This window comes from Hypanus sabinus, chromosome 29 (assembly GCF_030144855.1).
Source record: "Hypanus sabinus isolate sHypSab1 chromosome 29, sHypSab1.hap1, whole genome shotgun sequence".
NCBI classification, from domain to species: Eukaryota; Metazoa; Chordata; class Chondrichthyes; order Myliobatiformes; family Dasyatidae; genus Hypanus; species Hypanus sabinus.
The window spans coordinates 16,224,459-16,239,065 of record NC_082734.1 but is presented as its reverse complement, the minus strand read 5'-3'; the positions used below and the strand labels follow the sequence as shown (position 1 = coordinate 16,239,065).

At 41.8% G+C, this 14,607-nt stretch overlaps 1 protein-coding gene across 1 annotated transcript in view; it reads left to right on the top strand.

The window, feature by feature from the left end:
• The window catches only part of LOC132382741 (guanylyl cyclase C-like), a 74,743-nt gene that overhangs the window by 24,350 nt on the left and 35,786 nt on the right, over nt 1–14,607 (top strand). Inside the window, exons 6-9 of the mRNA XM_059953191.1 lie at nt 7,836–7,932; nt 9,228–9,324; nt 10,878–11,013; nt 12,613–12,698. Of these exons, the coding sequence (XP_059809174.1) occupies nt 7,836–7,932; nt 9,228–9,324; nt 10,878–11,013; nt 12,613–12,698 (416 nt within the window). The remainder of the gene's footprint in view (nt 1–7,835; nt 7,933–9,227; nt 9,325–10,877; nt 11,014–12,612; nt 12,699–14,607) is intronic.

Below are 14,607 nucleotides of genomic sequence, written 5' to 3'. Positions count from 1 at the left end.
AAGTTTAACCTCCAGGTCGGTGGTGAGTCGGTGGTGAAGAAGGCAAATGCAATGTTGGCATTCATTTCTAGAGATGTTTACTATCAGAGCAGGGATGTGATGTTGAGGCTCTATAAGGAATTCTTGAGACCACAGGTGGAGTATTGTGTGCAGTTTTGGGCTCCTTATTTTAGAAAGGATATACTGACATTGGAGAGGATTCAGAGAAGATTCACAAGAATGATTCCAGGAATGAAAGGGTTAAGTATGAAGAATGTATGGCAGCTCTTGGGGTGTATTCCCTGGAGTTCAGGAGAATGAGGGGGGATCTCATAGAAACATTCTGAATGTTAAAAAGGCCTGAACAGATTAGATATGGCAAAGTTATTTCCCATGGTAGGGGAGTCCAGGACAAGAGGGCATGACTTCAGGATTGAAGGACGTCCATATAGAACAGAGATGCAGAGAAATTACTTTAGTCAGAGGGTGGTAAATCTGTGGAATTTGTTGCTACGAGTGGCTGTGGAGGCTAACTCACTGGGTGCATTTAAGGCAGAGATAGATAGGTTCTTGATTAGCCAGGGCCTCAAAGGGTATGGGGAGATCGTAGGGGAGTGGGGATGACTGGAAGAATTGAATCAGCCCATGATTGAATGGTGAAGAAGACTTGATGGGCAGAATGGCCTAATTCTGCTCCTATATCTTATGGTCTTATTCACACGTCTCCCCTGACCCTTTGAGCAGAAGATACGAAAACCAGAAAACATGTACAACCGGGCTCAAGTTCCATTTCTATTCCAATTTTATAAAACTGTTGAATGGTTCTCTGTTATGTTAAGATGGACTCTTGACCTCACCGTCTACCTCAGTATGTCCTTGCACCTTATTAGCTACCTGCCCCGCAATTTCTTTGCAATTATTAACACATTATTTTCCATTGTTATTGCTTTCTTTGTACTCTCTCAATGTACTGTTATAATGAGTGATCTGTATGGATGATATGCAAGACATGGTTTTCATATACTCTGGTAGGTGTGACAATAATGAGACCTTAAGACATCGAAGCAGCTTTTGGATATTCAGCCCATCGAGTCTGCTCTGCCATTTGAGCTCAACGGAATTATTTTCCCTCTCATTCCCTTCTCCCCCTAACCTTTAACGCACTGACCAAACCAGAATCTATCAACCTTTGCTTTAAAAATACTCAATGTCTTGGCTTCCACAGCCCTCCGAGCCAACAAATTCCATCACCCCCGGCTAAAGAAGTTCCTTCTCATCTCTTTTCTAAATGGATGTCCCTCTATTCTAAGGCTGTTCCCTCTGGCCCTAGACTCCCCCACTATAAGGAACATCCTCTCCACATCCACTCTATCGAGGCCTTTCAATATTTAGTAGGTTTTAATGAGATGTCCCCTCACTCATCTAAACTCCAATGAGTACAGGCTCACAGCTATCAAAGCTCCTCATATGTTAACTCTTTAATTCCTGGAATCATTCTTGTGAACCTCTTCTGGCCATTCTCCAATGTCAGCACATCTTTTCTTAGGTAAGGACACCAAAACTGCTCAACGTACCACAAGTGTGGTCTGACCAATGCCTTATAAAGACTCAGTACCACATTCTTGCTCTTATATGCTATTGCTCTCAAAATGAATGGTAACATTGGATTTACCTTCCTTGCCACCAACACATTCTGCAAATTAACCTTTAGAGAATCCTGCATAAAGGCTTCCAGGTCCCTTTCCACCTTTTTTTTTAATTTTCTCCCCCATTTAAAAATAGTCTACACCTTTATTCTTTCTACCAAAGTGCATAACCATACATTTCCTGATGCCATATTCCATCTGCCACTTCTGTGCCCATTCTTCCAATCTGTCCAAGTCCTTCTGCCGATTCCCTGCTTCTTCAACGCTACCTGCCCCTCCAACTACCTTTGCATCATCTTCAAACTTGCCCACAAAGCCATCAATTCCATCATCCAATTTGTTGACAATATAACTTGAAAAGAAGTGGTCCCAATACCGACCCCAGTGGAGTACCACTTGTCATCAGCAGCAAACCGGAATAGGCCCCCTTTACTCTGACCCTTTGCCTCCTAACAGTCAGCCAGTCTTCTATTTTCTATCCATACTAGCATCTTTTCTGTTGTACCATGGGCTGCTATCCTGTTAAGCAGCTCACGTGCAGTACCTTGTCAAGGTCCTTCTGAAAATCCAAGTAAATGACATCCACTGACTTTCCTTTATCTATCCTGCCTGTGATTTCCTCAAAGAACTCCAAAAGATTCCTCAGGCAAGATTTCCACTTAAGGAAACCTCTTCTACAATTTAAAGTGGTTCATAGAGCTTACATTTCTAAACAGAAGCTCTCCTGTTTTTACCTGAATGTTTTTCCACTTTGTAATAAATGCAACTCTGCTGATGCCTCTTTAATTCATATGTTTTGGTTTTGCCCTAAAATTGAAAAGTTTTGGCGGGAAGTATTTCATACCTTCTCTCAACTTTTTAGGGTCCAATTTGACCCAAATCCCCTTACTGCCTTGTTTGGTATTATTGCAAATGAAGATATAACTTTAAATACTCCTAACCTACAGGTTTTAGTTTTTACCTCTCTTTTAGCAAGAAGAGCAATCTTGCTTAAATGGAAGGAGTCTACCCCTCCTACACATCTTCAATGGCTACGTGTTATTATGTCGAATTTAAATTTAAAAAAGATCCGCTGCTCAGTCTTAAATTCGAAACAATCTTTTTATGATATTTAGGGACCTCTCCTAAATTACTTTTCCAATTTATAAAGTTTAACAGTGCACAGACTTTTATGTATATTTTTATCTTCTCTTAAGTGAATATGTTTTTTTCTAATTATCCATTGTCATCCATTAGCTTTTCTCTTTGGTAGTTGGTAGGGGGTTGACTTTTCTATATATATTAAAAAAATTATTTTATGATGTATAACCTATCTTTAAATTTTTGATTACAGAGTGGTATACCTTTATGTGTTATGCTATAACATTTTGATCATTTTTATTACAATATATGAACGTACACAAGTTATGTTGAGATGTATCTATGTGTTGCACTCTGTAAATCTTTTTTTTTCTTCTGAATAAAAATATTGTAAAAAGAAAGAAAGAAAGGAAACCATGCTAACTTTGGCCTCTAAGTACCATGAAACCCCATAATGGACTCCAACTTCTTCCCAATCACTGAAGTCAGGCTAACATGGCTGTAAGTTCCTTTCTTCTGACCCCCTCCCTTCTTGAAGAATGGAATGACATTTGCAAATTTCCAGTCCTCCAAACCATTCCAGAATATCCTGTTTCTTGAAAGACCGTTACTAATGTCTCCGCTAGCTCTTTAGCTGGGCTCAGAGGCTGATTCATTGTTATCATGGCCTAGTCCAGGGGTCGGCAACATTTACCACTGGAAGAGCCAATATGGACCCATTTCCCACAGAAAAGAAATCACTGGGAGCCACAAAACCTGTTTGTCATTTAAAATGAAATAACACTGCATACAACGGTTTTTTTTTTTGCCTTTATGCTATGTATAAACAAACTATAATGTGTTGCATTTATGAAATTGATGAACTCCTGCAGAGAAAACGAAATTACATTTCTGCATGCAACAAAAACATTTTGAACTCCGAAAAAAAGACGTTGGGTTGAAGGTTACTCCATAGTTAGCCTACCTTGGATCAAAGAATTAAAAGAAAGCGCGCACTGGCGGGTGTCAGGCATTGGCAGTGGTGATGTATATTAATAGCGATAAAAAACACGTTGTAGCGGTGTGCTACACGCAGCGCTAAAATAAAGACACTGCAGTCAAAGGTAACTTTATTTGAACTAAACAGCCTTGCTTTAATGCCTCCCTCAACCCGTCCCCGTGGGCGTGGATGCTCCAAAAGACACGTACTCACAAACCCCCGTAGGCTATCTCCCTTAGCCGGAACGGTGGCTAATTGTGAGCCGGTTCGGATGTGCCAGGAAATGGGGTCTCCACAACGTTTTTAGATTGTACAAGATCACCATAATCTTCAAATTTCGAATTACATTTCAAAAACTAACAAACCACGGGGAGCCGCAGCACAGAGATGAAAGAGCCGCGGGTTGCCGACCCCTGGCCTAGTCGATGTGATTGTCAATGTGCCTTGTGTGCATGAGCAAGATTTAGAGTTTTGATCTTTATAGAACGGCTGAGAAGTTTTCCTTTTTCTGAGTAAGTCATTAAGGCCATGAAACGTTTCTCTGACATGACTTCCTTGCCTTGTTAGGAACCTCCCATGCCTGACAACTACCTTGTAATGTGTGTGTGTGTGTGTGTGTGTGTGTGTGTGTGTGTGTGTGTGATTGCTCAGATTTACACTGTGATTTTTCTTGCCTCGTAGCTCGCTCAGGTTAGATTCTGCCCCAGTGGATCACATCCGTCTCTACCTAAGGGGTTGTAGGTTCAAATTCCTTTCGAGAGATGACACAAGCCAGGCTGATGCTCTCAGACACGATGCCTTTCGTTAGAATGTGTAACTGAAACCCTATTAGATTTATTGCCAAATGGAAGAGCTTCCAAGATAAGCTCAAGTTATTTTCCACTTTCTTGGCCAATATTTATCTTTTAATCAACATTTTAAAAATCTAGTCATAACAGTCATAACTGTTTGTGGAACTTTGCTGTGCTTAAGTTGACCACTGTGTTTTGCAAGTTATAGCAGAACTTCAGAAAGTAATTAATGGCAACTTGCTTTGGTGTATCACTTGTAACTGAAGGTACAAACGCAAGTCTTTCTTTCTTCCCCTAACTTCATCATTATTGTAATCTGCTGATGACCTAAAGGCCTAGCAGCTGCCAGAGGGCTCGTGGAAGCAACTGCAAATGCGTAATTGGTGCCTGGATAAAGATCCCACAAGCTGATTACCCATTTCCTGTGTTATTATTACAAGCAGTTCTGCAGGAGTTCCATCACAGAGTACTGATCCAAAGGCGAATGCTTTCTTCAAAGCAAGGAAGCTCAAAGTTCCAAGTAAATTTATTATCAAAGTACATATATACAACTACACATCCCCCTGAGATTCATTTGATTGAGCTCAATGGATATTTAATAAGGATAAACAATTTTCAGTCGTTTTAAGGTAATTAGCAAAACAAAACAGAAGGATATAAAGATTTTCATTGTATGTTAATCTCATAGACACATATGTGGTGGCGGGGTTCAGGCCCAGAGTATATCGAAGTGACAGGGCCTAGATTCTAGTGTGGGGAATGACCCAATGTTCAAACAATTTGAACACTGGGCCAGATGGACTGAAAAGGTAGGGTGTTGAGACCAGAGGTGAGGGTCGGGCCAATTCTGCTGGTTGCTCTGTGACGTTTACTCTGCTCTCTGTGGCACTGAGGGTGAGGATCCAGGCTTCATTTCTATGGACCCACTTCCATTCTGAATGCTGTTGCTTGCATGATTTGTGTTTTCTCTCTCTCTCTCTCTCTCTCTCTCTCTCGCTCTCTCTCTCTCTCCTCTCTCTCCTCTCTCTTCTCTCCCCCCTCCCCCACATTGGGTGTTTGTCGGTCCTTTTTAAATGGGTTCTTTCGGGTTTCTGGTCGCTGCCTGTAAGGAAACGAATCTCAAGGTTGTATAACTTATACATACTTTGATAATAAATATAATTTGAACTTTGTTCAACTGGAAAGCACCTGAAGGATGAAAACTTGCAGAACTGCTGGGAAAGCAACTGTTTTCTGTTGCCCAGACCCTCAGAACTGTGTGTTCTTCCTAAAACTCTCAGCCCCTCCAACCTGTATTCTCTTTAAAGATCCCAAAATGCCAACATCACTGGTTGCTCATCCTAATATTGCCATCACTGACGGCTTACTTTTATATTCTTACCTCACTATTTTGCTCTGTTTTTACACTACTTAATTATTTTTAAATATTTCTTATAGGGGTCGGTGTTGGGACCGCTGATTTTTATGATGTACGTCAATGATTTGGACTATGGGATTAATGGATTTGTGGTTAAATTTGTCAATGATAGGTGGAGGAGCGGGTAGTATTGAGGAAACAGAGAGCCCGCAGAGAGACTTAGATAGTTTAGGGGAATGGGCAAAGAAGTGGCAAGTGAAATACAATGTTGGAAAGTGTATGATCACGCACTTTCATGGAAGAAATAAACGGGCAGACTATTACTTAGAATGGGAGAGAATTCAAAATGCAGAGATGCAAAGTGACTTGCGAGTCCTTGTGGAGGATATCCTAAAGGTTAACCTCCAGGTTGAGTAGGTGGTGAAGAAGGCAAATGCAATGTTGGTGTTCATTTCTAGAGGTATACAATATAAGAGCAGGGATGTGATGTTGAGGCTCTATAAGGCACTCATGAGACCACACGGAGTGTTGTGTGCAGTTTGGGCTCCTTATTTTAGAAAGGATATACTGACATTGGAGAGGGTTCAGAGAAGATTCACAAGAATGATTCCAGGACTGAAAAGGTTACCAAATGAGGAACGCCTGGCAGTTCTTGGGCTGTATTCCCTGGAGTTCAGGAGAATGGGGGGGGGGGGGGGAATCTCACAGAAACATTCCAAATGTTAAAAGGCCTGAACAGATTAGATATGGCAAAGTTATTTCCCATGGTAGGGGAATCTAGGACAAGAGGGCATGACTTCAGGATCGAAGTACGTTCATTTAGAACAGAGATGCAGAAAAATTACTTTAGTCAGAGGGTGGTAAATCTGTGGAACTTGTTGCCACGAGCAGCTGTGGAGGCCAAGTCATTAGGTGCATTTAAGGCAGAGATAGATAGGTTCTTGATCAGCCAGGGCATCAAAGGGTATGGGGACAAGGTAAGGGAGTGGGGATGAATGGAAGAATTGAATCAGCCCATGACTGAATGGCAGAGCAGATTCAATGGGCCAAATGGCCTACTTCTACCCCTATAAATTACGGTCTTATGGTCTTATTGCAACTTAGAGTAGTTTTTCGATGTACTTCACTACACTGCCGCTTCAAAATAACAAAATTTCACAACATATGTCAACAGTAATAAACTGGTTTCTGATTCACAGTCTCATGTAAAGTGCTTTGCAATATATTGCCTCACTAAAGTTTTATTTTCTTCCTGCATTGCAATCCTTCCTTAAGACCACAAACAGTATTCTTGTGGTACACTTGGCACACTTCCACGTGATAAATGAGTACGCTCTCTCTTCAGCATGCTACTGACTAACCCAGGGTGGTCTTGGCTTTGACTTGTTCTGAGCTGCTTAGTCTTGTCTGAAATTAAAGCTTATTGGAATAAAGAACAGAGAGACCATTGCGGAAACAAATGCATAACCACACTTTTCCATTGGTCACACTGGAATGGTGAATGGATGTCAGGCTGGAGTGAAAAAGTGGGGCTCTTTGGCTCCAAGGTACTGAAGGGGCAGCCAGCAGAACCTCTGCCTCAGAGCCAGAGATGTTGGTTCAACCCTGATCTCTGTGAATTTTGCATGTCCTCCCTGTGACTGCATGAGCTTCTTCTGGAGGCTCTAGTTTTCTCCTTTCTCTTGGGCATGTGCAGGCTGCTAGGACAACTGGCTACTGTAAATGGTCCCCAGTGTGTGATCGAATGGCAGAATCTGCAAGGAGTTGATGAGAACATGTAAAAACTGAAATAAGGGATTGTGGGATTAGTGGGGTTAGCATAGACAGTGGGCCAAAGGGTCTTTTTTCCATATTGTGTGTCTATGTGACTGAGGTGAGGTGATGGAGTGTGATGCACTAGCGAAGATGGGGAAACTGGAGGGAGAGGGGAAAAGATAGTGGGATAAAGAGGGGAACTTTGCAAACCAAGGACGTTAACTGAACTGCCTGTGTCTTACTCACAGTGATCATTCTGTGTGGAACGAACAGTGACATTGAGACATTAGTTCGTGACGCTGAACTGGATGAAGATATTGTGATAATTCTGCTGAACCTGTTCAAGTGAGTACTTTGACTCGGATTTACGGTCCTCCCAGCAATTATTCTCATTGATCAATAGGTGGCAGTACAGGATCACTTTTCCTATTTGCCGTTGAACCCAAGGCAGATCAGGTTATGGGTATGAATTCATCGAAAAATTCAAATATTTGTGTGATGCCGAAATAACATACACATTACACAGACAACGGCTCACAAATGGAAAAAAACTGGAAAAATCTCGGATCAGGCAGAGATTGCAAAGTCATTGGAATTATATCTTCAGAATGAAGGACACTTGATTTGAAACCTTAACTCTACTTCTCTTTTCATTGATGCTGCTTGATTTGCTGAGAACTTATAGTTTTTTCTGCTTTATACTTGAAATTCCGGTTTCTGCAGGTTTTTTTTGATATTCCATCAAAATTAGGCCTTCCAACTCCACAATCACAAATTGCCACTCTACACCATCCCTTATAGTCCCTTAAACAGGGTTAACCTGTAAGTGCAAATTTTTAATGCTGTTCTTTAAATAAATGCAGAGATTTGGTTTGTCCAGTTAAAAACTAAATGATATTAGGCTACTCAGAAACTGATCTGACATTGAGCCAGAATGAATCAAACCTCCCTGTAGGACATAATCTCACTCAAATTCACTTGCTAATTTCGTATGACTCTCACTGCACAAGCTGTCCCTCTCCTGACACTGCCATCTCACAAATACAATATCCCTTGATTGGGGGATAAAAATTATCCAATTTCTCCCTTGAATATTCTCATCAATTTAACTTTCACAGGCCTCTTGGGATTCCACAAGTTCTATATGATGTAGATCAGGGGTTCCCACTAGAGATAGTCTGGCCTCTACCCTTTGACCTGTTTGGCATGGGTGACCTTACCAAGAGCCAAAGCATAAAGCCCTGACTCCAGCTCTCTGGGTCTTTGAGGCACACAAGCCTCCAAACCATGGCAAGGATGTGGTTCTCTTTATGTTAAATCCATGGGTGTGATGTGCACACTGAACATGGTACCATTGAAAAGGTGGCATCTTTACCATCTTTGTTTTTTTAAACTACAAATGGTGACTATGACTCACTCATTGCTTAGATGAACTTGATTCCAATTAGCACTTTCTTTAACAATCAGTCAATTGTCTAGTTGTCAAATGAAATATACGAGTCTTCAGTGTTGTGCCACCCTCCTGAGACATCTATATGTTAATTCACTATCAAAAAGCATTGGGTCAGTGATTGGGAGGATGGATGGTGAGATGTTAATAATGTCTTTCTCACTATTCTTCCCACTCATCTTTCTGATAGCCACAACTATTCGCTCAATGGCGACTCAATGGACTACATGAAGCAAGTACTGGTGGTCACCCTGCTTCCTTCACAAGGGACTAATGACAGCCAGCTGGTAAGCCAATAAGATAAGGAGCAGAATAGGCCCTTCTGGCCCATTGAGTAAGGAGGAAATCTCCTTGAATAGATAGGATTAAGATTCTACGTTCTTACTGTAAACTACTAAGCCCTTTAAGAGAAGAGCTGGCTGATGCCTCTCCTTATCACACTGAATTGAGTTTTTGCCTCCTTTAGAGTTTCTTATTCCCTCGTCCATCCTTTAGTGCCTTATTCAAGTAGCAAATCATACATTTATGAGAAACAGTGAGTGCCAGTTCATATATAAAATCATAAAACTTATGGGTCAGCTCATTGTGCTTTTGCTTAGTTGCCAGTTCCTTTTCCCACCCTATTTACTTGCCCTTTGAATGAGTATTTGAACTAGTATACAATGTACTCCTTGTATCCTATTGCGAATACTTGAGAAAGTATCTGTTAAGTAGGTACAGTCTTTTTGACTGTCAATGTATTGCAGCAGGTTGGGGGAGGGTATCAAAGCTTAAGATGGTTGATGGGTTGCCAATGAAGTGGACTGCTTTGTTCTTAGACAGTGTAAGGCTTCTTGAGAGTTGTTCAATCTGTATTGATTCAGGTGAATGGAAACTATACCATCACACTTGCAACTTGTTCCTTGTTGTGGTAGAAATTTTTAAAACTAGTGTATGTAGGGATACTTGACCATTCTGGAGCAGCTGGGCTTAAGACTGTTGATGCATGTCGAGAATAACCTTGGACGATAAGCACAGTACCAGGAACTCCAATAAATGAGATATTAGACCCCTGGAACCAGGACAAAGGATGTCTCTGGGGGTAAATTACGAGTCCTGATACCAGGAAACAGGAAGAACTGTTAGACTTGCACTAACTGGCATGTCTTTTAAACAATTGATCATATACTGACCACGGGATGCCAAACAAAGTTATGTGAAGTTGTTTGTCTTGCTGTATAAATATGAGCTTTGTACAACCTAAAAATCAGAGTTCTGGTGACAGTGGAGACTGATGCAGACTCTTCATGATATCATGTTAATAAACTCTTAAAACAAAACTCGAGGTCACTCTGGTGATCTTAGTTAGTCTTCCCACAACACTTGTAGATGGTGGGCAGATCTTGGGTTGTCAGGGGACACTCTTGCTCAGCAGGATATACGACCTCTGCTCTACTCTTTTACTTTGGTTTCATCTGACTGGTCCACTTGAATTTCTGGTCATGGAAGTGGGCTGTGACAATATTGAATGTCAAGCAGAGGTCAGTAGATGCTCTCTTGTTAGAAATAGTCACCACCAGCACTTTTCTGTCCTGAATAGTATGGTTTCTTTTTTGTCGATGGATGAGTGTTGTCCAGGTTTTATGTAGACATCAGGTGCATCATTTGTTGAGGCATTTTAACTGGATTTAAACGTTAAAAGTTGTACAACAGCCCCACTTTTAACCTTATGAGAATGGGAATGTGGGGTTTGAATAATGCATGATGTAATTGTTGTTGTACTTTCCTGTGCTTGCTGTTTATTCTCAAAATATAATTTGATTCACTGGGATCTCCACTTTAACTCCTGAATCTGTTTCAGGTAGACAATGACTACCTCAGGGGCTATTCGGAAGCCGTTAATCTCTTTGGATCTGTTCTCAACGAGTTCCTGAAGAGGAATCAGATCCCAACACGGGATGACTTCCGGCGAAGTTTTCGTGATACCTCTTTCCCAGGTAATTACAGATTGTTCCTACACTGAAAGGAAAGGCAGTGGATGGAGACAAGATAATGGATGAAAAAAGGACATATAGAGAGGAAAAAGGAGGAAGAAGGGATTACAGACACGAATGTGGGAATGAAAGGAAGGGAGACCAAGAATCTGACTTAATACAACACAGAAGGCCATTTGGCTCAATGTCAACTTCCAGCAGAACAACCCCATCAACCCCATTCCCCCCCTCCTATAACTCTGCAACTTATTCTCTCTTAGATGTTCATCAAATTCTCCTTTCATTAATTCTGTCACTTACCAACATTACTACGGCCCATTACAGCCCTGGCGTTTAGTAGACCAATGCAGGTCCTCTATCTCTGTCCTTGGCCATTATTGTGCCCTGGGTGTGGTTCAGGATCCTCATTTCTGCCTCTACGGTACAGCACCAAGTTATCTTTGGTCTCCCGTGTTTCCTTCGCCCTTCAGTGGTCCAATGGATTGCTGCCTTGATGGTGGAGTTGGCCTCTCTTTTCATCACGTGTCCAATTCATCTCCAACGTTTCCTCATGATGATTGTGGCCATGTCCTTGTGGTGACACTGAAGGAGCAGGGCGTTTGGAGATCCTTCTTGGGCAGAAAATATGGAGGCTCTTGGTGTGAAATAACAACAAACAGTAAACACAAAGTACACTGCAGATGCTGTGGTCAAATCAACACGTATAAACAAGCTGGAGGAACTCAGCAGGTCGGGCAGCATCCGTGGCTTGCGTATCATGTAGGCAGCTAGGACGCAACATCCACGGTCAGCCCTGACCAACGGAGGACCTCATAATAAGCTGCAGAGGGTATTGGGTCTTCCCAATACATCATAGACGCATCCTTCTCTACCATCAGTAGTATTTACTGGAGTCACTACCTCAAGAAGGCAACATCTATCATCGTCACCATCCAGGCCATGCTGTTCTTTCACAGCTAGCATCAGTCAGAAGTCCCACACGACCAGATTCAAGACTTTCCTTCAGCCATTTAATCCTTGAACCAACTGGCAAAGCCCTGATCTCTACAGTTTAGCAACACCTTGACCACTTGGTACTAAAGTGGACACCTTTATGTTCTAATTGTGTTTTCTTGACAAAAAGTGTATAACTAATGTTTTTCTTGTAATTGCCGCATATACAGAATGCTGGTGATGCTGCTACAACTACGTTCTCCATTGTACTTGTACACATGACTATAAACTCGACTTTGGAGGCAAGGAAATATAGAGGATGGGTAAAAATGTAAGGAGCAAACAAATTGACGTGAAAATAGAAGGAAGGAAGAGGGAGCAGGGAATGGACGTGAGAGGGAAATGGAGGCTTTTGGGGAATGGAGGTAAATGGAATGAGGGGAAATCGAGAGTGTGGAAAAGCAGGGAGAAGCAGTGGAAGTGGAAGATAAGGAATTGTTTTTTTGGGAAGATGATGTAAGTGAAAGGGATAAAAGCATCCTAGGAAGAGAAGGAGCATGAATGTAGAAATATAAAGTCAGATGAACAATCTTGAAAGAAACAAAAATGATAAATGGAATACGATTGTACTGAGTAAACATATTAAATCAGCCATTTGCTTGATTGTAGGGCTGAATGGAGAAGCTTACCTGGACGAATTTGGAGACCGAGAGATTAGCCTGACTGTTTTATACACCACAACCAAGACAACCAAAGTAGGTTCTAAACTTCAAGTGAACTGGGACATTCCATAGCGATGCTAATCTCTGCTGCGGATGGGCACAGTTTTACCACAGGAACAAATAAAAGCATTCAAAGTTCCTTTAAGTAAAATGTTAGCTCTCTATGTACATACCAGTACAAACGGCCCCCACCACACACACACCCACGCAAACTGATCTCTCCTCCACTACAGTGTCTGACCCTTCCACTCAGTCAAACGTGCACACTGGCACCTACTCCCCAAAGCACTGCCTCACTCCCTCCGCATACGTTTAACCCATTTCCACCCACCACCTACAGATGACCATCATTCCCCAAACACTCTGGCACCCAGCATTGCTCATACAGAACAAGCATACCACTAACCGAGCCAAAGCGAGCCAGTGATTTTGATGCCACTGGACTGCCTTAGTGTGGGGCTGCAGGACCGAATGAAGAGGTGTCAAGATGTGTGATGACCTGCTGTATAGTTTTGTCTTGGCGAGGAAATGGTCCCAGCATCACGTCAACCAGCCACAGGGCAAGAGAAGGAGGGGTAGATGGATGAAGAGGGAGTGGTACATAGAAACTTGTCTAATCAGCTCTTTTATAGCTAAATTGTCTGAGGACAGTTGGCTAAACTGTACTTCTCAATTTCTGTAGCTTGTGGTAGAACAAAGGGATCTGGGAATACAGATTCATAATTCATTGAAAGTGGTGTCACAGGTAGACTGGGTTGTAAAGAAAGCTTTTGGTACATTGGCCTTCATAGATCAAAGTACTAAGTACAGGAGTTGGGATGTTATGTTGAAGTTGTATCAGATGTCGGTGAGCCCTAATCTGGAGTATTGTGTGCAGTTTTGGTCACCTACCTACAGAAAGGATGCAAACAAAATTGAAAGAGTACAAAGAGAATTTAAAAGGATGTTTCTGGGACTGGAGAACCTGAATTATAAGGAAAGATTGAATAGTTTAGGGCTTTATTCCCTAGAATGTAGAAGAGTGAGGAGGGATTTGACAGAGGTATACAAAATTATGAGGGACATAGATAGGGTAAATGAGGCAGGCTTTTTCCACTGAGGTTGGGTGGGACTACAAATAAAGGTCATGGGTTAAGGGTGAAAGGTGAAATGCTTAAGGGGGAGCATGAAGGGAAACTTCTTCACTCAGAGGGTGGTGAGAGTGTGGAACGAGCTGGCAGCGCAAGTACTGGATGTGATTTCAGTTTCAACGTTAAAGAGAAGTTTGGATAGGTACATGGAACGGAGGGGTACGGAGGGCTAAGGTCCTGATGCAGGTTGATGGGACTAGGCAGTTTAAATGGTTCAGCACATACAAGATGGGCCAAATTACCTGTGCTAAAACTCTATGAATCTATAACTTTTCTATGACTCTGTAAAGAAGAGTCCCTCCCTGTAAAATTTCATTCCATGGTCACCTTTGTAAGGGTATTTTCTGGAGTTATGCAATATAGCAAGTATTAATTTCAACAGCAACCTGTCTTCAGATCTGACTGTGGATTGTAGATTGAATTTAAAAAGCAGCTCAGAACAATGGTCTTCCTGGAGCTGCAGACTGGGGTTGATTGTAAACCAGGTAACACCCATTCAACGGAGATGTCTGCATATGCATGAAGGCAGCTAGAGAGACAGATGATGAACACTCAATTTGGGTGAAGATCTAGATGTTTCAAATTGTGTTCATTTCAAAGGAAGAATCATAAGACCATAGAATATAGGAGTAGAGTTAGGCCATTTGGCTCATCGTGTCTGCTCCACCATTTTATCATGGCTAGTCCAATTTTCCTCTCAGCCACAATCTCCTTTCATCTCCCCATATTGCTTCATGACCTGACCAGTCAAAAATCTATCAACATCTGCGCTAAATATACATAAAGACTTGGCCTCCGTGTGACAAAGAATT